At 47.7% G+C, this 21,503-nt stretch overlaps 2 protein-coding genes across 4 annotated transcripts in view; one reads left to right on the top strand and one right to left on the bottom strand.

The window, feature by feature from the left end:
* Positions 1-6,394: 6,394 nt before the first annotated feature.
* RXFP3 (relaxin family peptide receptor 3) lies at positions 6,395-11,753 on the bottom strand. The gene has a single exon (XM_080572987.1). It carries the CDS (start codon positions 11,616-11,618, stop codon positions 10,278-10,280), a length of 1,341 nt encoding a protein of 446 aa, XP_080429113.1. The 5' UTR covers positions 11,619-11,753; the 3' UTR covers positions 6,395-10,277.
* A 7,896-nt stretch (positions 11,754-19,649) lies between these two features.
* ADAMTS12 (ADAM metallopeptidase with thrombospondin type 1 motif 12) overlaps positions 19,650-21,503 on the top strand; it is a 172,120-nt gene continuing 170,266 nt past the window's right edge. The window contains exon 1 of one of the 3 annotated variants that reach the window (XM_080574248.1): positions 19,650-20,691. In XM_080574248.1, coding sequence (XP_080430374.1) covers positions 20,094-20,691 — 598 coding nt within the window. In that variant the 5' untranslated portion in view covers positions 19,650-20,093. The remainder of the gene's footprint in view (positions 20,692-21,503) is intronic. The other 2 variants (XM_080574247.1, XM_080574249.1) reach the window with 2 other exon arrangements.

The following is a 21,503-nucleotide window of genomic DNA, read 5'->3' as shown; positions in this document are numbered from 1 at the left end:
TTGTGTGTCTACAACAAATGAAAGTTTGCTTGCTACGAGCTGTAACACTGCATAACACGGATGAAGACACATCCATACGGACACCTGGCGGTCAGAGGCCACCCAGGACATGTCTAGCATCCAACTCATGCTAGAATTTGGCCTTTGAAACCTTCAGTGCTAATGCCAAGAGTCGGATCAGTAGCGCAGCTGTCCCCTGCTTGGCCGACAGGCCGGTTTGTATTGCACTGGTTCCCAGCAGCCGAGGTGCGTTGGGTGGCAGGAAGAGTGGTCACAGCAAACAGAGAGGACAAGAGGCAGCATTCCTTGGCACCTCTGTTCTCAGGGCTCCTCTGCTCAGTGGGTGCAAAGTGTGGGGTCTAAGGAGTGGCGGGGGGAAAGGAAAAGGTTCTGGCAGTGATGCCTTTTATTAGAGGCTGGGATCACTAGCCTGGAGTTGTGTGGCTGGCAGATCAGGATATAAGTGCAAATGTATCCCAATGTATCCCAGATGATTCCTTTTGTTTTTCAACATTGACCTGATTTTTTTTTTTTTGGTGCAAAAAATACTATTTTGCAATACAATTTGCAAGCTATCAGATTCCGGAGACTGTAAGGGCTGAAGTAATTGGTTCTTAAATAAATGCTGAAATTCTAACATCCCATTTGCTGAGCCTTTAAGAAACATATCCCAAATATTATTAGATTGCCATAACATTGCAAAACTTGGCAATAAAACAGTTGTTAAAACTGTGGTTATCTCTGAGAGAGGGAGAGAGAGACAGCATCTTATCAAAATGTGTTGTTCTTTTATGAACAGCATGCCTGTAAATTCCTTTTGTACTATTTAATTTGCAATTACATTTTATCAAGTGTACTCAGAATCCAAGATTTCAGTTGTTGTGGTTAAACCCAGCAAGCAGCTCAGCACCACACAGACATTTGCTCACCCCTGCCATGGGATGGAGAGAGATTTGGAAATAAAAGGTAAAACTCATGGGTTGAGATAAAGACAGTTTAATAGGACAGAAAAGGAATGAAAAATAAAAAGAACAACAATTATTATAATTATATATATATATATACTCACAGAACAAGTGATGCACAACACAACTGCTCACCAACAGGTGCCCAGCCAGCCCCCGAGCAGCAGCAGCCCCCCAGCCGACTCCCCCCAGTTTTATTGTTCAGCACAGCACCACAGGGTGTGGGACACCCCTTTGGCCAGCCCGGCCCAGCTGTCCTGGCTCTGTCCCTTCCCAGCTCTTGGTGCACCCCCAGCCCCTTGCTGGCAGGGCAGCACCTGCTGTGGCTGAGAGTCCTTGACTCTGCCACAAGAGTTACGTGCACTTGACTTCACCTGGATCTTTGGATAACTGGTCATGTCCAGGTCATCATAAATCACCCCCAGCACAGCTCATTTCCTCAGGTACTGGATACCCCCTTCCACGTCAGTCCACTTGCCTGGGTGACATGAAGCATCTTCCCTGAAGGGATACCTTTCCTCTACATCTCACAGAAGTCACCGCCAGAGGCTGAAGGCTTGCCCCTTTTCCCATTGCTTTGTCAATACCCCCTTACTAGAGAGAGATCCCAGCTGCTTGGCTTCCTCTAACTGCAGGCTACTGGTCCAGTTATCCCAGCATGGGAACAGCCAGGTGACAACGTGCCCACCTGGATGATGACTGAAATCTTTTTGTGTGCCTCACAGCTCACTCAGTGACAGGGATCAGGGGGGTACTGCCTCGTTCATCACTTCTGCCGCTTCCTCCCAGTTCTTGTGACAGCCCTACTTCGGAGTAGCCAATCTCACCACATTCTTTCTCCTTTCCCTTCTTGGTAGGAGTCTTTTCCCTTACTAGATGAGCCACTTTTCACATCCAGCGTTTCTTCTTCACTGTAGGGGTGGCTGATACCAGCACGAATTGGTTCTCTGGTTCAGCTGCAGGGCCTGTTGTGGGGCTGGATGTGCCACAGAGCCTGCCAGGGGAACTCGATTAGCCGCAGTGCCTGCTGCAGGAGCTGGATCAGATCCAGAGGCATTTTCTTCCTCTTGAGGGTGCTGAGTACTATTGAATAGTGCACTTTGATAGGTGCAGGCCAGACCCCAACACAGTGCGGTGAGCTGTAAGTCTCTGGCATTGCCAGGACAGGGGCACACCTTTTTAAAAAAATACTATCAGTTTTTTAGGATTAAGCTCAGGGGTGAGTTCCAAAACCATCAGAGGTGACAACCATGGTAGATACCTGCCCACATCCTCCCACACACCTCACCACCACAGCCACCCTGCCTCAGGGCACATCTCTGGGTGGAATTCTTTAGAAGTGGTTTGAACTTAGACAAATCTGGAAACACACGTAGAAGACATAGCAGCAGGATCATGCTAGTTTGAACATCCCAGGAATATTCAAAAATTTCATGAACTATTGTAACTCGCTTGGAGGAGAAGAGGTAAACAGCGTGCTTATTAATAGTTGCCATGAGAAGGTTCCTGCAGTGTAAGGATGATAGCAATACTGAGTACAAATACGAGATTAAGTTCACGGTGGGTGTAACATGAGTGTGTGCTGTACACAGACAAACAACCCTGAGAGCAAATAAAACAACACTGTGAATGAATAAATCAACATTGTGACCAGAAGCTATTAAACTATTATCATGCTTACAACCAACTTGTTTTAACATGCCCTGGCCAGATCTGTCACTACCCCAGAGCTTCATGCCCCACACTGGGCACCAACGGAGCTGTTGTTAACCCGGCAGGCAGCGCAGCACCGCACAGCCGTTCACTCACTGCCCCCCAGTGGGATGGGGGAGAAATTTGGGAAAAAAGGTAAAATTCGTAGGTTGAGATAAAGACAGTTTAAAGCACAGAATAGGAAGGGGTACTAACAATAACCATAAATACATACACGAAACAAGTGATGTACAATACAGTTGCTCACCACCTGCTGACTGATGCCCAGCCTGCCCCCAAGCAGTGTCCATGCACCCCTGGCCAAACCCCCCACGTTTTATTGTTCAGCACAATGCCACCTGGTACAGGACATCCCTTTGGCCAGCCTGGGCCAGCTGTCCTGGCTCTGTCCCCTCCCAGCTCCTGGTGCACCCGCAGCCTCCTCGCTGGCAGGGCTGTAACAGAAGCTGAAATGTCCTTGTCTTAGTGCAAGCACTACTCTTCAACAACTAAAACATCGGTGTGTTATCAGCATTATTCTTATCCTAAACCCAAATCATGGCAACATACCAGCCAGTATAAAGAAAATTAACTCCATCTCAGGTGAAACCAGGACATCAACCTACATCTCTGAACATGTAACCCCAAATCTGAAATTCAAAGTAGATTCATGATTCTTTTCATTATTTATGATCAACTGTACAGGTTAATATCGTTAGTATGTCCTGGGAGCTGTAGGATCCCTGCTACCTTTGGTTCAGGAGCTCATAGGTAGCTCTCTGCCCACATAACTGCATCACTGGATGTGATCTGGAGCTCAGTGGGAGATGTCTTGAAGAAAAAAAATGTAAGTTATATTTCCTTTAAACCCTTAGAGCTCTTTCAGTAGAAATAAAAAGAACAATAAAAACAGCTTTGAAGTTTAAGTGTTTATTACCATAAATATAGAATAGAAGATTTGAAATATATAACAGGAGGTGATTTGAGGACATAAACTGGATTTTTTAGAGTTTTTTCAGAATAAATATCAAGCAATACAGACATATGTTGATTCCATCATATCAGAACAAAGATGTATTCACAGCAATTCATTTGCCATTGTAGAATCACAGAATAGTTGTGGTTGCCTCTGGAGATCACTCAGTCCAATGACACTGCTGAGTGCAGAGTCAGCTAAAGCAGGCTGGTCAGGACTGTGTCTGGTCCGATTCTGAACATCTCCAAAGACGGAGACTCCACAGCCTCTGGGCACCTGTCCAGGTGCTTGGCCACACCACAAAATAGTTCTTTCCTACATTAAAAAAAAAAAAAAAAAGACTGAATTTCAGTTTCTGTCTATCCCCTCTTGTCTGTTTCTGTCCTCTTCGCCGTAATCCCCTGACCTAGCAAGAACTGACACACATTAAGACCTCCCTGAGCATTCTCAGCTCCAGGCTAAACAACCCCAGATCTCTCAGCCTCTCCTTGCATGTCAGATGCTCCAAGCCCTTAGTCACCTTCACAGCCCATCACCGGCATCCCTCCAATGAGTGCCTATCTCTCTTGCACTGGGAGCCCAGAACTGGACCCAGCACTTCAGATGTCACCTCACCAGTGCTGAGCAGAGGGGAAGGATCTTCTCCCTTGACCTGCTGGTGATGTCCCGCCTCATGCAGCCTAGAATGCTGTTGGTCTTCTTTGCTGCAAGACCACTTTGCTGGCTCGTATTCAACTTGTCCACCCAAGAGGTTCCATAGGTCCTTTTCTGTCAACTTCTTCTCAGCCAGCCAGCCCCTGCTTGTACTGGTTTCCCCAGACACGTGTATCTGTCCCCAGGTGCAAGACATTGCATTTCCCTTGCTTGAGGTTCCTGTCAGTCCATTTCTGCAGCCTGCTGAGGTTCCTCTGAATGGTGGAACCACCCCCACAAACACCCACACCTTTTTTTGTCATCTGCAAACACGATGGGATGCATTGTGTCCCACAGTTCAGATCATTAGTGAAGATATTTATCAGAGCTGGCTTCAGTATATCGACCTCAGGTACCCTGCTGGTCACCAGCCTCCAGGTGGACTTTGTGCTTCTGATCACAACCCAGTTCAGCCAGTTTCAACCCAGCTCACTTTCCACTTATCTAGCCAAACTTTCTCAGTTTGTCTATGGGAATATGGGGGAGCATCAAAAGCATTATTTAAGTTGAGATAATCAACACCCCTACCCACCAAGCTAGTTGTGTCATCATAGAGGATTATCAGGTTGGTCAGATGTGATTTCCCCATCATTTTGACCCAGGACTAACTGTTGGTATCTATAAATTGCTAACAACTTTATTATCTCAGCTTTAGGATTGGGCTTGAAAAGAAAAAATGGAAAGTAATTTGATTTTCATATTTCTTGTCCAAGCTGATCAGAAACTTTTTCACAAATACAGCAAAAACTCATTTTTTTCTACAAGATTTCAGTTTTATCCAGCAGGAAGCTAAATGGGACTTCTGAATGAAAGTGGAAAGCTTCAATGAACATTGACACTACAAGTCAGTGCTGAATACTTAATTTGGTCATTCTGCAATGACTGCCCTCATTCAGGTGGCCTAAGCAAGGAACAGCACAGATTCTGTGGAGGAATGTTAACTCATTAGCCCAAGAAAATGAGCTATCTTTATTTATTTTTATTTTTTTTTATTTTTTTCCCCAATCTGGTTAGTCTAAAGTGACTCACCTTAACTTTCTTTTAGCACTCCCTAAGGAGATAGGTCAGGGTTTCAAAAATTTTGCTTGATGAAAGAAATGTTTTCTGTCTCCAGCTGTTTCATTGGGTTTGGGCATTGATTTTTGTTTGTTTGTTTTTCCCCCAATTTATTCTGGTGTCCTGTGAGTCTGTATCTTACACATAAGGTTTAGGGAATTACTGTGAGGCTACACACAAACATAGTCTGAGAAACCTGCCCATATGTGCAAATTCATATGGATTTGGAAGCATTTACTCTAATGAAAACAACTCTCTGCAACTAGGGAACATGTCTAAGGTGTGTTAGCAGCCACTCTTAGCAAAGGAATAAGTTAACTCACTGCCAAACCTTCTCTTGCAGACTTTGTTTTGATCACTGCTGCTGAGAGTGCACCTGGAGGGAGCTCTTATAACTGAGCAATCATGACAAAAAGGTATTTCCCATAGCCCCCTCTGGACGGCTTAATCAGAATTCTCTTTTGAAGCAAGAGAGAAATAACCCTCACTAAAAACTACCGACCAGGCTCCCACACTAATGCCCTTGAGCCGCACTGCACCCCTGCCGATGCCTGTTCAGCTCACAGATGTCTGTTACATCAGCTTTCTGTGCAGGCACCCGACTGAATAACCAAGTTGTAAGGCAGATGGTAGTGAAAAGGGTTGAATGGGACTGCATTGCTTTACTGCTGAAATGAGCGCCAAAATGATTCAAACATTTTCTACCAAAGAGGCATTTCAAAGGGAAACCTGGAAGTGAGATGTGAGGTTGTTAACGTATTAAGAGCTTGGTTAGTTACTTGAGGGGGGTAGATATTTAAAAGTCCTTGGGCAATCAGATTTTGTGCCTCATCAGAATATCTGGGCTTTGCAGGTTCTCTCAGACTGTCACTAGATGTCAGTCTGCACCTTCGGGCTCCTATCGCTCCTCAGCGATGTGCACTTCGAGCAGCACCCGAAGAGGAATCTCCAGCAGGACGAGACCCATAAAGAAAAAAAAAAAAAAATCTCTTAAAGAACTCTGTGAGTATCGTTTTTTTTAAACACTTCAGCTGTGTTTATTTCAGTCCACGAAAAGGTGATTGTTACAAACGAACACACCAATATTTGGAGGAAACAGGAGCTTTTGAAGAGCGTTGCAACTTACAGATTACTTAGGAAAACCCACGATACCCTGTTGTTGCTGTGAAAACGTACTCTCAAGGCTAGAGCTGGACAGACCCTCTGCTCTGGCCCCATGCCTGATGCTGTGCGCACAGCCAGTGCTCCCCGTGCCCAGGCTGGAGCCGCTGCCCACGCAACGCGGAGCCCAGATTTCATGCACGGATAGCTGGGACTCACAGCACACCTGAAGCAAAATTCCTCTCTGTTCGTGCACAGCCAGAGCCGTGCTCTTTGGCCACGCTGGACACACACTGACCGGCTACACAGCCTGAGCTGCAGGTCAGGCATAAACCAACCTCTGACCAATTGTGGATGAGTTGTGCCTCTTTCAAACACCGTATCTGTGACCTAGACCTGGTGGATCAGTGGCTTAAGAGAGAGTAGCCCTCTTAGTCCATAGTCCAGTCCCTCTCTACACAACCAGGATATTGTCTTAGTCAGGTGATTTGCCATACGTAAGGTTTTTACATCTTTTGTGATCAAGTATCTGAGGCTTCCTCTCATCATGACTATGATTTGTTCTGAACTATGGGTTGGTTTTCTGCCACAAAATAATGTGTACATCGACATCCACAAAAGCACATGGGTTTTGTCATGCTGAGCACCACAGAGGAGGTCTTTTAGGCAATTCACTATCTACTGAAATTCAAATCTATATTTCAGATACCTGGATAGTTTTCTATGTAATGCACAAGAGCATTAAAGCATTTGAGAATAGGAATTACAATCACAGCAAGCCAAATAAGAAGCTCTGCTGTTCAATAGCAAACACCAAGAAAAGAATCTGGCTTCAAGATCCATCCTCTCTTCTTAATTTAGGTGCTTTTTCCTGTTCTATGGAGATATGCTCAAGTCTGTCTGAGCCCTGGAGTTAGACGTTTGTGGCACACTTTTCTCACACAACAGTGTAGCTTTCTTCATCTGCTAGCACAGGTATTAGGGCTTTCTCCCAGAACACATAACACCTGAATGCACTTCTTACAAATCCTTTGACACATTAGACTGGTAGATTTATACAGCCAGAAAGCTCACAGGCTATGAGAGCTATCTCATCACGCATGGCATACTGAAACATTAATTGAACCAGAATCCGGAAGCAAGAATAAGCCTGTGATTATACAGCCAGGTTAATCATTTTCCTCTGGAAGGTGAAACCTGGGAGCCAGACCTGGATCCAATTTCTCTTCTGTGTTTATTCATACAAGGAAAAAATCTTGGTACTTCCTCTCTAGGGCTCATGCCCTATTTGTTATGCTGCGAAGTAGCACTCAGTTCACTTTCTGAACCACAACAGTGAGCACCTCATACATCTGGAAACTGTTTCAAGCCAGAGGATTCAAGCACATCGACAGAGAAGCCTGGAGATTCAGTCATTCCCCAGGGATACGGAAAGGAGCATCTCCCAGATTGTGGGCAGGAGCTTTGCCCACTGGAGCAGTACCTCAAAAGGGAAGAGGAAAGAGTATAATCTGCACACACATTTGAAGGCAGGGCAGGAGAAGCATATTTAGAGAGAGATGCAGAGGGACAGGGAGAATGAGTCAAGTTTGCAGCCCCTCCTAACTTGGTGTGGCCTGGTACAGGGTGTCCTGTGCCAGAGTACCCCTTAGGGTACGCGCAGCAGCCAGTCCTGACTGCGGGATCCCCATGAAATGCAGAGGTGCTACAGACATAAGCAGATTTAGGCATGCTCAGGAGCACACTTCTAGGCACAAAAAATTTTACTGAAAAACTTTGAGTACCTACACACTTCAACTGGCAGTCCAGTCAGCATTTATGAACTTAGAGGGACGGTTGTACAGTACTTAAATGCTCAAGTTCTTCTGTGGATATATCTGATTTTTTCCCCCCCCAGAGTCTTTGCATCTTTATAAAGAAGTCCATCAGCTGCCAGCTCACTTCTGCTGTTCTTCTCCAGGCACCTTGCAAATCTCAGTATCTTCCCAGTTAGGAAGCACCCAAGGCTGTAGTAGAAGTCTCTGCTGACTTGAAAAAAGGAACGGCTTCTTGTTACAAGTAGCAGAACCAGCTGCTCCCAGATCAAACTGGAATTTTACAACAGGAGTTATTGGCATGTACAGTAAACCTAAAGGAGTCTGCAAAGCATAATTGCCACTAATGGCACTGCAATTTTCTCTGGACAGAAATAGCAAGTTTGTTCTGCATTTGTGCTTAGAGGTGACAAACAACCCTCTGCAGAAGCGCTTTTTTTCCTTAGCAGAGTCAGGCTGCAGGGGAGGGAGGTGGAAATAGAGAGGGCTTTTGAATATTGTATCAATATATTCATCCCACTTGCAGTTTTGGGTATTAATAAGCCTGTTTTGACAACAAAGCCAGAACTGTTGCATTTTTCCATCTTCTAAAAGAAATACTTCGACCTTCCCATTTAAAATCGTTTTCCTCATATTAAAAATATTTTAAAAAGGAAATCTATAACCTTACCATAAAAAGTTTCACAGCTTGAAATTACACTTTTTCATGCCCTTAAAAGTTCACTTCAGACCAATCCCAAATTATTTCCCAGCTGTTTCTCTGGAACGCCGGATGGGACAGGCACTCCCCCTGCCCTTCTCCAGGGTGAGAGCTCCGAACTGCAGCCTCTAGGGCTCCTCACACCAGAGTATTTGAACTTGAATTAATCAAAACACTGGCAAGTATCAATGCAGACCCTTAACAAAGACTTTAGCAGAACACAAACCTTTGTGCTTGGCTTTAGCTGAACCAAGAAGTATCCTGGAGCAAACAGTTTGAAGTGGGTGCAATCTGTTTTTTCCTCTTTATTTACAATCGTGCTGGTCTCCTGCAGCGAGTTACCAAACAGTCTGATGCGCAAGGGCAGAGCCTGCAGCCTCCGTGCCCCTGGAGGGACACCCCACAAAGTTTGGGGCTGTGGGTTCTCCCCCAGCAGCAAGGCTGGGGGACACGATGCCAGGGGACATGGGGGTGTCACTCCCTCCCCTCCAAACCCAGGCAAAGCAACACCTCACCACAAAGCTGCAAGTCCTGCCCTGGGGTTTCTCCTTGGCTGTTCAGGTTGCTCTGTATCACGGCGGTAGCAGAGGGGACGAGGGAGATGGAAAAGCAGATGCTGCAAGGATCTGGAGGGGAGCACAACGCTCCTTGTCCCTTCTTTCCTGGGTGCTTAAGAGAAGGGAAAGGATCCGAGCCTGGACAAGCAGAAGCCTTGTACCCACATCGGCTGCCTGACGCCTGTGCCCTCACCGGAGCCTGGTGAGGGGTGACCATGGCCAGGCTGGCATCATTTGTGATGCCACACAGCAGCAAGAAAGCAACTCCACTCCTCCTCTCTGCCACAGAGGCACAGAGGGGCAGGAGAGATGCTGGCCCCTTGCTGGCTGTGCTGCTGGGCTGTGGGAGCACAGCCAGGTCTCCCCAGCCTCGCTTCATCCCACGCGGCCCCGCACACCCGGCATCCGACCGTGTGCCCCCAGCCGGGGCTCCCACAGGAGCTAGGACAGGTGCAAGCACTAAAAAGCATCTCCTAGAGACACTCTGATCCCCAGTGCACCACAGGCACCTTCTCCTACTCCTGTTCTCCAGGCTGGGGGCAGGGGGAGGGATGACACACACTTGCGAGACGATTTCCACCAACAAGCCTCCAAGAACAGACAACCCCAGAAGGGCTTCTCTGCCCATCCCTCCTCCCCTCGTCCCTACCAGGCGTTCAGTGTCCCAGGGCCACATCCTGCGCAGACCCCACGGTCCCACCCCCGGACCCCTCCCCAGCCATCTCAGCAGCGTTGCTCCGTGGAGGCAGCAGGCAGCATGTCGCAGCGGCTGCTGTACACCACCATCCCGGGCGGGTAGTAAGCCAGCTCCGGCTGCACCGCTGCAGCCGTGGAGGAAGCTGCGATGGGGTGTACGGGCACCAAGGTGTGCAGGGCCTGCTCCTCCTGCTCGGGCTTGGTGGTGTCAGTGAAAGGGCGCATGGTGGTGAGAGAAGGCGAGGTGATCCTCCAGAGGAGGCTCTTCAGTGCCTTGCGAAACTCCCTGCGCATGAGGCAGTAGAGGATGGGGTTGAGGCAGCTGTTGGAGTGCGCCAGGCACACGCTGATGGGGAAGAGGTACACCTGGGAGAGAAAGTACTCAGCGCTGAAGCGCACCACGTTGAGCTTGATGAGGATGCCCCACGTTGTCAGCGCTTGGTTGGGGAGCCAGCACAAGAAGAAAGACAGCACCACGATGGACACCGACTTAGTCACTTTGGAGCGGCGCTTGGTGCTGGGGCCGCTGCAGGTGCTGCCAACGTGCTTGTCGCTGATGAAGCGCACCAGGAGCAAGTAGCAGAGGCTGATGATGGCCAGTGGCAGCACAAAGCCCAGCAGCACCTTCTGGGTTTGGTACAGACCCAGCCAGAACTGGGCGTTGCTGCCTCGGCCCTCGGGGAACTTGACGAGGCAGAGCACATCATCAAAGACGGTGGCAGTGGTGGAAAAAATGGCTTGGGGCAGAGAAGCCAGGATGGCCGACAACCAAATGAGTGCGCAAAGCCACTTGGCAGAGCAGCAGCCACCCAGCGGGTCACCTCGCCGCTGGTTCTTCAAGGCTGAAGCCACGGAGCGGTACCGAGCCACGCTCATGGCAGTGAGGAAGAAGACGCTGGCATACATGTTCATGGCCGTCACGTAGGAGACGATCTTACACATTGCCTTGCCGAAGAGCCAGTTGAAGTCCAGCGCGTTCTCCACGGCCCAGAAGGGTAAGGTCAGCACAAACTGGAAGTCAGTCACCGCCAGGCTGGTCACGAAGAGGTTGATGGAGGACTTCCTCCAGCCTTGCTTGCTCTTCATCAGGTAGAGCACCAGCAGGTTGCCCACCAGCCCCAGGGCGCACACCACCGAGTACACCAGGGAGATGACGATCCGCAGCACGTCGGAGCTGTCCCCCTGCATCCCATCGGCTCTCTCCAGGTTGATGTTCTTGAGGAGCTGCAGGAAAGCCGACGCGTTGCTCCTGTTGCCCATCGGGGCTCCCTCCAACCAGTCCAGCGCCGCGTCCCAGGGCTCCCCATCCGCTCTCTCCTTCATGCCGGCGGCTGCCGAGCAGGGACCGCGCTCGCAGGGCTCTCCCATCCCATGCTAGGGGAGGGACGGAGGGGAGAAGGGAGGGAAGAGAAGGCAGAGGGACGGCTCCGCGGCAGCGCTCCCCGTCCCCGGGAGCAGCACGGAGCGGGCAGCAGGGGCTGTGCGGGGCGGGCCGGGGGCGGCCGCCGCTGTTATATCCGCCCCGCGGGGCCGGGGCATGCGCGGCGGCGGCGGCGGAGCTCTCCCGGGTGCTGAGAGCGGCGCCCCCCCCCCCCCCCCCCCCCCAAAAAAAAACCCAACCCCAACCCCTCGTCCCCCGTCTCCCCCCGCCCCGGCTTTACGCGTCCCGCTTGGAGCCTTCGCCTGGGAAAAGCGGGCGGGAGGGGAGCGGGATGCGCGCCCCCGAGCCGGGGTGGTGCTCATCAACACCTCCCCCCCCCCCCCCCCAAAAAAAAAAAAAAAAAAAAAGGTCTGCACGGTGTTTCAGGTCGTGAAGAAGCCCCCTGATCCCCTCCCTTTCGCAGCCGTCCCGCGGCGCTCTCCTCCGTCCCCAAAAGATCCGCCTGCGGGATGGGGACGGGCAAACCGCGGAGCCCCAAAATATCCCGAGCTGGGCATCCTGCCGATCCCCCCTCCTAGCCCCGGGGCGGCCCGGCGGTGCCCGTCCTCGACTTTCAGGTGCACGGGGCCGTGCGGCTGCCCCCAGCCCCGGGGAGGGCAGCGAAAGGTCCCGGAGCGGCTCCGGCCGCCGCCCGCCCGCCCGCAGGGGGCCCCGCAGCGCCGGCAGCCGCCGGGAGCCGCCCGTGCCTCGGCCCCCGGCCGCGATCCCTGCGAGACCCCCGAGGAAAAGGAGGCAGGAGGTGGGGAGAGGATCCGGGGCTTTCCTATCCCCACCTCCGGCTTTGAATGGACCGAAGTGAGGGCAGGTTTCGAGGGAGAAATGGATCCTGTGGGGGGGATTAAAGGAAGGTTTAACAGGCGGCTTTGTTTCTCCGTAGCCTCCAAGATGATTTGTTTGATGGAAGTTCCTGCACGGACACGGCCGTGTGCCATTTGTTGCCGGTGGTTCCACCCTTCCCTCTGCTTTCCAGCTGCGGTGACCCTGTGGAGGTACCAGCCAGCGGCAGTGCTAACGGGGAACGGGGGTAATCAGGAAGTTTTATGCATCATTTGTATGGCACATAACGAAGGAATAACTTCCTGGAGTCAGCAGTGTAATGCCATGGGAAGGCTTTGCCTCCAGAAGGCTTGCTTTGCTAAATGCATTGGTACCAGGATGAAAGAAAATTTTGAAATAAAGTGCTTTCTAAAGGCTGGACACAGAGGGCCTTGCAAGACAGACCCCTGACATTTCCTCCCCACTTTCCTCCAAGTTACGGATTTCTTTCTAGGCTTGCATACCTCTTAATCACTGACCAGGGTTGGATTCAGGTAGTATTTTCAATAGTAGGGCATTAATATGCATCCCTTAGCCTGTTGAATGGCATCACTTTCTGACGTTCTCTCCCCCTGACTATGCCATGGTTGCAGTGAAACACAACAGCCCCACTGGTGCTGCACAGCAGACCACAAAAGTGCTGGCAGGACACAAGGTCGAGGATCTTTCTGCACCAGCAGTGCAACAACCGTAACAGACATAACCACAGTGACGGGACAGAGTGCAGAAGTGGATTTCTCTGGATTGAATTCTGCCCCATTCTGACCACATTGCTGCCTGTACACCCAGTTCTAAGCATTTTACTGGGAAAACTGCAGAAACCATGTCTTGCATGAATTTTTTTTTTTTTTTTTATGTCGTGTGAATCTTCCCCTGCCCTGTGTATCTTGTTGGTACACTGTGGAGGCTGCACAGTAATAAAGATGCATCGGGGAGAGAGGAGGGAAACTGTACCTGCACATACATTGCTTTTTCATTAGCCACCCAGAAAAAGCCACCAAGTGTGAACTGAGGTAGCTGGTGGGAATACTGGCAGTGGGTTTTGAAATCAGGGCTGCAAGCACGGGTTGCTTGTCCAGGTTTTTTGCTCATGTTCTGGCAACCAGACAGGCTTTCCAGTCTCCACTGGTTTGTCTTTTTCTTTCGTCATTCTTCACCTCAGAGAAGAAGTTTTAGAGGTAGGTAAAGGAACTTGCTAAAGCTAGATGAATAATAAATGAAATATTCACTGAATAATTTACTCATCACATCATCAGAACATTTCTGTAGCTGGAAAAATGTTTAAAAAAGTCACCAGATTTTTTTAAAAACTATTGCAAAATTCATCAGATACATTACCTAATGATTATTATTCTGGGAAATATTATTTTCCACTTGTTCCATGTCAATGCAGCAATGCTGCTAAAGACTTGTTGCAATGTGAAACTTCCTGGAGTCTTCCCTTCATCAAAGTGCCAGTGCAACTTGTGTTACTGGCTCAGTCTTTTTGACAACCCCAAAATCTTGATGGGCGTAAGCTTTAGAGGAGAGTTCTGGCAATAACAGAAATAAGGTCTGGTTTGCTTGCTTCTGAAACCTCAAGCGGATCCTTTAGAGTTTTTGGAGAGGCATTTTGGTGTTTATTTAATACTGTGCTAAAAGAACCCATTGGGCTAGCTTGGCTTGCTCGACTTCAGATAGCATCTATCTACAGAGTAAACTTGGAAAGCTTGCACCAGCTCACACCAACAGCAACCGCTCCCTTGTATCAGTGATAAATGTGCGCCTGCATGCATTTCCCAAATTGCATTAATAGTGTTTCAGATAAACATGCCAAATACACATTCGCTGAAAATGATAATTTTCATACAGTTCACCCTGCCCTGGCGGATCCATGTCATTTTTTGCTTCCTTTACAAAGCTCTTACAAAAACAAAGGATTGATTATGATTACAGCAGTGACTGAAGCAGCTGTATGCTGTTCAGAAACTTTTTTATCAAGGGAGATGGGGCTTTGTTTTCAGTATGACAGCCTCTATTTAATTTTTATTTTTTAGCTTAAAGCACGTTTTTGAAATATTTCAATATTTCAATATTTTGAAATATTGAATATATTTGAAATATTGAATATTTTGAAATATTGTATTATTATTTCAAACACAGAAACATTCCAAATGGGACTATTTCTTAGGGCAAAGTATTTTTTTTTCTATTCGACATACTGAAAAAAAAGACTGGTAATGGTAAATGTCTTGAATGGATTTCATTACAAAGAGTTATTAATGTGTTACTTAGATGGGCTTGACATTATTCTTAAATGTTACCTTCTTGCCAAAGGATACTGTTTTATGAATAATTCTTTTTATGGCATTTTCTTCTCATTAAAACACTTTTTTTTTTTTTTTAATTTGAGCAGGAGGCAGAAAGGGAAATAGAGGGAAATAGGAAAAATGAAAGGACACTTCATACTTATTTATTTTCTCAGTTCTAATTTCTAGAGCTCATATGGTCTCATATTGGCTTTTTATGAGCTCGTGGCTATGATCTCATGATTTTGATTATATTCAGATAGTGAACTGTTACAGTCTGAACTGGGTTTTACAGCTCTGCTTTCTACATCCTGACAGTGAAGATTTGGTGCAATTTGGTGTGTATACAGCATGGGAAGGCTTTCACAGTAATTCTTTTCTTAAAAGTGTAGAAGGAAATATAAGCAGGTTTTCATTAGAAAGTCATTATGACCAGAGGAAAACATGATCAACAAATTTCACAGAATACAGACATGTTCTCCAGAAAGCGTTATTTAAACCTAGATATAAATTTTAATTAAAAAAAAAATAAAAATCATCTTAACATCCTCTCATCATCTGCTTTCTATGTACATCACTGAGAACATATTTTCCTGACACTAATTTTCATAGAAAGTTAATTTCAAAGTGACCTGTTGCTTCACAAACTTGCTTCAAAATTGTTAATATGGATAGTAAGATCAGATGAGCTTTTAAGTTTACATGAAAGGGATCATTTTGTGAATTATCTGACCAATTACAAACAACAACCCAAGTCTGAACACTCATCAGGATTCTGAACGTAAGCATCCCAAAAATCTCATGTAATGGAACCACGTAGTACTTTAGAGTTTGCTTCGCTCTGTTGTTGGAACCTATCCACAGACATGCCATAAGTGGAATGTAAGCAGATATTTTTTGCATGAGTAACTTACGAAATTCGAAAAATCTTTAAAGACTAGAACTGAAATGGAAAGTGAGAGATCCAACACTGTTTTCATCTCAATTACCAGAAGTTAGCTTGGTGAAGAGACTGTGACTCTAAATGAAAAAGCATGAAAAAGATTTTTTAAAAAAAATGTACTTACAAACTTCCTTCTAAGTATGTCTCCAAAAAAAGGAACAGATGCACAATAATTACTCACCAACCTTTCCACCAGAGTCTTTGGGATTCAGAGTCATTCCCTTTCAGTTCATTTCTCTGCTAATACTTCGTAGTTTTAACATGGCCCACCACATCACATGTGATTTATCTCCTTAACGTTTCCCGTCCAAGCAAACTGTTAAGCCGCCTGCACAGTTAACAGACAGCCAGGTCCAAATGGTGCTTCACCTTGCATATGGCAGAAGGGGATTCATCTTTCTCCAGGGGCATCTTCTCTATCTACTGAATGGAGGAGTGACAACCAAGCACGTATTAGACGCCTTTTAGATCTTTAAACTGTGGGCAGGAGACTTTCATTCCCAGTGAAGCAGAATTTCTCTCACTGTTTTCAGGTGAGCTTCATTTTTTTTGCAACTCCTTAATATCAGATCATGTAATTTATGTTGTAGTTCTTTACCAATCATGACCACTGCATTTCTGTCCTTCTGCACACGTTTCTACAAGTACACAAAGTATTACACACTTTTCTTTTACCTCTGGTCTGCAGTTCTACATGTGGTGAATGGAGCCAAATCCAGTTGGAGGCCGGTTACTAGTGGCATCCCCCAGGGCTCAGTGCTGGGGCCAGTCCTCTTTAATATCTTTATCGATGACCTGGACGAGGGGATCGAGTGCACCCTCAGTAAGTTTGCAGACGACACCAAGTTAGATGCGTGTATCGATCTGCTCGAGGGCAGGAAGGCTCTGCAGGAGGATCTGGATAGGCTGGACCGATGGGCTGAGGTCAACTGTATGAAGTTCAACAAGGCCAAGTGCCGGGTCCTGCACGTGGGGCACAACAACCCCAAGCAGCGTTACTGGCTGGGAGATGAGTGGTTGGAAATCTGCCTGGCGGAGAAGGACCTGGGAGTATTGGTTGATAGTCGGCTGAATATGAGCCAGCAGTGTGCTCAGGTGGCCAAGAAGGCCAAGAGCATCCTGGCTTGCATAAGAAGCAGTGTGGCCAGCAGGTCTAAGGAGGTGATTGTCCCCCTGTACTCGGCTCTGGTGAGGCCGCACCTCAAGTACTGTGTTCAGTTTTGGGCCCCTCGCTACAAGAAGGACATGGAGGTGCTCGAGCGAGTCCAGAGAAGGGCGACCAAGCTGGTGAGGGGTCTGGAGAACAAGTCTTACGAGGAGCGGCTGAGGGAGCTGGGGTTGTTTAGCCTTGAGAAGAGGAGGCTCAGGGGAGACCTCATCGCTCTCTACAGGTACCTTAAAGGAGGCTGTAGAGAGGTGGGGGTTGGTCTATTCTCCCACGTGTCTGGTGACAGGACGAGGGGGAATGGGCTAAAGTTGCGCCAGGGGAGGTTTAGGTTGGATGTTAGGAAGAACTTCTTTACTGAAAGGGTTGTTAGGCATTGGAATGGGCTGCCCAGGGAAGTGGTTGAGTCGCCATCCCTGGAGGTCTTTAAAAGACATTTAGATGTAGCCCTTAGTGATATGGTTTAGTGTAGGACTTGTTAGTGTTAGGACAGAGGTTGGACTAGATGATCTTGGAGGTCTCTTCCAACCTAGACGATTCTGTGATTCTGTGATCCTGTGATAAGGAAATTTAAAAAGTTTCAGATATGGGTGGTTTGACAGTGTCTCTTGATCACAAATCTTGTTTTTGTTGGTTTTTGTTGTTGTTTTTTGTTTGTTTGTTTGTTTTGTTTGTTTTTCCCCGATCTCCATTCAATAAATATAGAGGCTTTTCTGTGTTGAGCCGCAGTTACTGAACTGCAATACCTTTGCTGCCACAATAACACTGCTGATGTGGTGGTGTATTCTTTTCCTTTTTGTAAATGAAGTCAAATTATTAAAATAAAAACAGCCCGAACATTCACAAAAGGTTCCAAAAACTCAGGTTATGCCTCTTTTGGAACAGGAGGCAACTAATTAATTCCTTATCCTTAGATTTTAACTATTTCTTGTGAATGACTACATGGTTTAATATATAAGTATTTTATTTTCATAGCCCACAAATGCTCTCCTAAATCAGGCCTATACTGGGAAGACAGAGTGCCATAAAGTCAGTGCATTTAAGTAGCTGGCCTCAGTATGTCTGCAGAGCACCTAAGCGCTTTCTAGTTGTGCCACTGCTTCACATTTTAAATGTAGGGAACTGTGTCGGCTAGCACCACTGCAGCTCTTAAGCAGGAATCCTACTGACCCCGGCATATTTTCTAACACTACACCCAGTGAATCATTTCTGGTGTGTGTGTGTGTGTGGAAGCTGGCAGAAAGCCCAGGGAATTATAGAGATTTTGGTTCAGATTCCCACAGTTGTTTTTCTCCATTCTGTATGGCTTTTACTTCTACAATTTTCAGTCATTAACAACAACAACAAAAAATCAGAACAAAACACCCACATTTCCACAAACCCTCTAGAGTTCCTTAAGCCATTATTTCTTCAATATATCCTGATTTTTTTTTTTCTTTCTCTCATGTGATGCTGTCTGGAGAAGAGGTATCAGGGAAGAAAGCAGGAAAGAGCAGGTTGAGAGAGTTAGTCCAGAATGAGAAACTTTGTAGTTTCAGAAAAAAGGCAGGAAAAACATCTCATGCTTCAAGAGAATTATGGGCAATGGGAATTAACTTGTCCTGCTGAGAAGGAAGCCAAGATATGGTCCTGCATAAAATACTAGTTGTATCACTGCATACACACTGAACAGCTACCCAAAAGATGACGGGAAGCTGAAGCAAATAGTTACATGCCTCGCACAGAAGGACTGCTTTTCTGATTGCCTTCAAGAAACGAGCAGTTTGTAAACATATGCCAATCCCTTGAACTTTCATCCCCCCTTTCCAGTGCTCCTAGTCTGTTCTGTTCATTTTAACATTTTCCTTTTTATTCTATTTACCATAGATATCTCATATTTATTTAAATTTCAAATTTATTTTAAATATTTTAATTTTTAAACTTCAAGTATTAAATATTATATCAATTATTAAATTATATATTATATCAATTTCAGGTCACACTTGGCTTTAAATTAATGTCAGGGATGTACTGGTAAAGATCTAAACAAACTACATCTTCCAGTGTCACAGAAGCGTCTATTGCCCAATATGTGACTAGACTATTCAAAGAATCCTAACAGTAAGCACATCAGGAAACTTGTCACTGTAAAGTGCAAGATAACATTACTCATATGCAAAACATATGGACAGCTGTATCAAAATAAACACCTTGCAATGAACAAATCTTCTTTTGGTAAGTATTGTTGGATATCAATATTACACAAAATCACCCTCTTCTTCATAGTTTGTGTCACTCCATTAGCTAGATGAGAGCACATTATGACTCATGAATCAAATATCACTACTCTTTTATAAATACGTTTTATTTCTGGAGCTATCATGTCCCAAGCCTGGGAGAAGCCACATTTCTAACTCATTTAGAAATCTTTGGATTTTTAACTCTTTCATGCATTTTCATTCTCTGGAGTTTGAGAGTTCTCCTCAGTTAATGCAAGAATCTTCCCCTTTGGGAAAGCCTGAAGAATGTCCATCATGATGTCCAGATTGTCACGAAATGATCAGAGAAACACATGGGATGGCCAGTTTTAAGCAGGGGGCTACTGAGGAACCCACTATCAGTTTCTCTACAACTATCTGAAAGGAAGGCGTGGGGAGCCGGGGGTCAGCCTCTTCTTGCAGGTAACTAGTGATAGGATTAGATGGAATGGCTTCAAGTTGCACCAGGGAGGTTCAGGTTGGAAATGAGGAGACATTTCTTCTCAGAAAGAGTGGTCAGGCATTGGAACAGGTTTGCCCAGGGAAGTGGTGGAGTCACCGTCCCTGGGGGTGTTCAAGGAAAGGTTGGACGTGGTGCTTAGGGACATGGTTTAGTGGGTGACAGTGGTAGTAGGGTGATGGTTGGAGCAGCTATCTTGAAGTCTTTTCCAAACTTAGTGATTCTATTATTCGATTCTATGACAGCATCAAAATGGTGCCATGTGTGAGCATCTATAGCTACCTGCAGAACAACGTGCGTGGGCTGGTACTGAGGCTGAGTTTAGTGATCTATGGTGACGAGTACACAGTGCCCAGCTAAAGGTGTAACTGACGAGGTGATTGCAAACTTTATCTACAAAGAACCTGTGGGGTGGCGTTTGGAATTAGCCCCAGCACGGTAACACACCCTGAAAACACAGCAATACAGGGGGAAGCAGCCTGGAGGCCGCGTAATGGCCGCTCCGTGTCAGGGGCTGCAGACGCCAGCTGGGCCCTACGCAGCCTTTGACCTCAGGCGGGTCGACGCCTCGCTTCTTCGGCGGCCAACACCTCGACCACCGGCGTGTCCCGAGCACCTTGGCGGTGTGAGCGGGGTCCCGCTGTGGGGCCGGGGAAACGAGGCAGAGGAAGGGAGGGCGGAGGGGAGCGGCAGCCCCCGCCTCGCTGCCCGCCCGGTTCGCTCCTCTCCCTTGGGGCGCCTTAACCCCGGCGGCTCCGAGGCGGGGGCTCCCGGCAGCGGCTTCCCGCAGCGTCTCCCTTCCCTTCCCTCCCACCCCACCCCGGCCCTCCTTCCTCCGCCGGCAGAAATCAGACACCGGGCCGGCCCCGCGCAGCCCTTCGGGGGAGCGGCGCCGGAGTGCGGGCGGTGCCGGGAGGCCGCCGCTGCCCGGCCATGCCGCGGCCCGGCTGAGGCGTCCCCGGAGCTCGCCGCCCGCACCATGCCATGTGTCCCGCGGAGCCGGGCGGCGAGCGGCTCCTTCTGGCTCCTCGTCCTCCACGTCCCGGCGCTCTGCGGGGCGGGCGGGTCTCCTTTCCCCGACGGGAGGCAAGGTCAGCGGTACGCGGGCGGCGGTAGGGGGAGAGCGAGGGAGGGAGGGAAGGAGGGTGGCCGGGGAGGGCTCCCCGCCGGGCAGCCCGGCTCCGGGTTTGTCTCCCGCAGGACCGAGTAGCTGTTTCCCGGTGTTATTCACTCAGCGGAGACTGAAATCTCCGGTGTGTTAGCCCCCGCCGAGGCTTTGCTGCTACTACGCTCTGCTGGAGCGTGAGCTCCACGTCCAGTGCTTCTGTGCCTTCCTGCTGCTTTTTGGAAGTCCTTAACTTGTGCTCTGCAAAGGCACCGCCAAATCCTTTTCTTTTTTCCTTCCTAGCATCTCTCTAAACACCAGTATCATTTCTTACTGCTGAACTGAACAGCACAAACTACAAAGGGTTGGTATTCCTGGGATATAAAATAAACTCTTTGAGTTATTCCCGTTCATCAAGGACAGCATGTTAAGGCTGAGGGCTCCCGTGCTGGAGAAGCCTCAGGCCGACCACTCCCTGCATGTTGGGCTGCTTCTTCAGGTGGCTTAACTTTACTGCACCCTTTCACAGCAGCTGGACGTCCAGCTAGGGTAGTGTAACATAAATTTTATGCTGTTGCCTGTTTAAGGAGCGTTAAGAGAAGCAGTTCCCAAGACAGGAAAATCATGAGTAGCTGGAAGACTCTGCCAAGTGGTCGAAGGCTTGAAAATGTAGGAGGAATTTTTGCTTTCGGAAAACCTTCCCGATCTAATCGACAGCTGTGGTGCAGTCAGTGGGAGAGCCTGAGCACAGAGGAGGAAGTCTTCTGTGCCCCTCAGAGAGAGTGGAAAGGAAAAGTG

The sequence above is a fragment of the Anser brachyrhynchus genome, assembly GCF_964034855.1.
Source record: "Anser brachyrhynchus genome assembly, chromosome: Z".
In the NCBI taxonomy this organism is placed as follows: Eukaryota; Metazoa; Chordata; class Aves; order Anseriformes; family Anatidae; genus Anser; species Anser brachyrhynchus.
The sequence above is the reverse complement of the archived record's forward strand: the minus strand, read 5'-3'. Positions and strand labels throughout refer to the sequence as shown.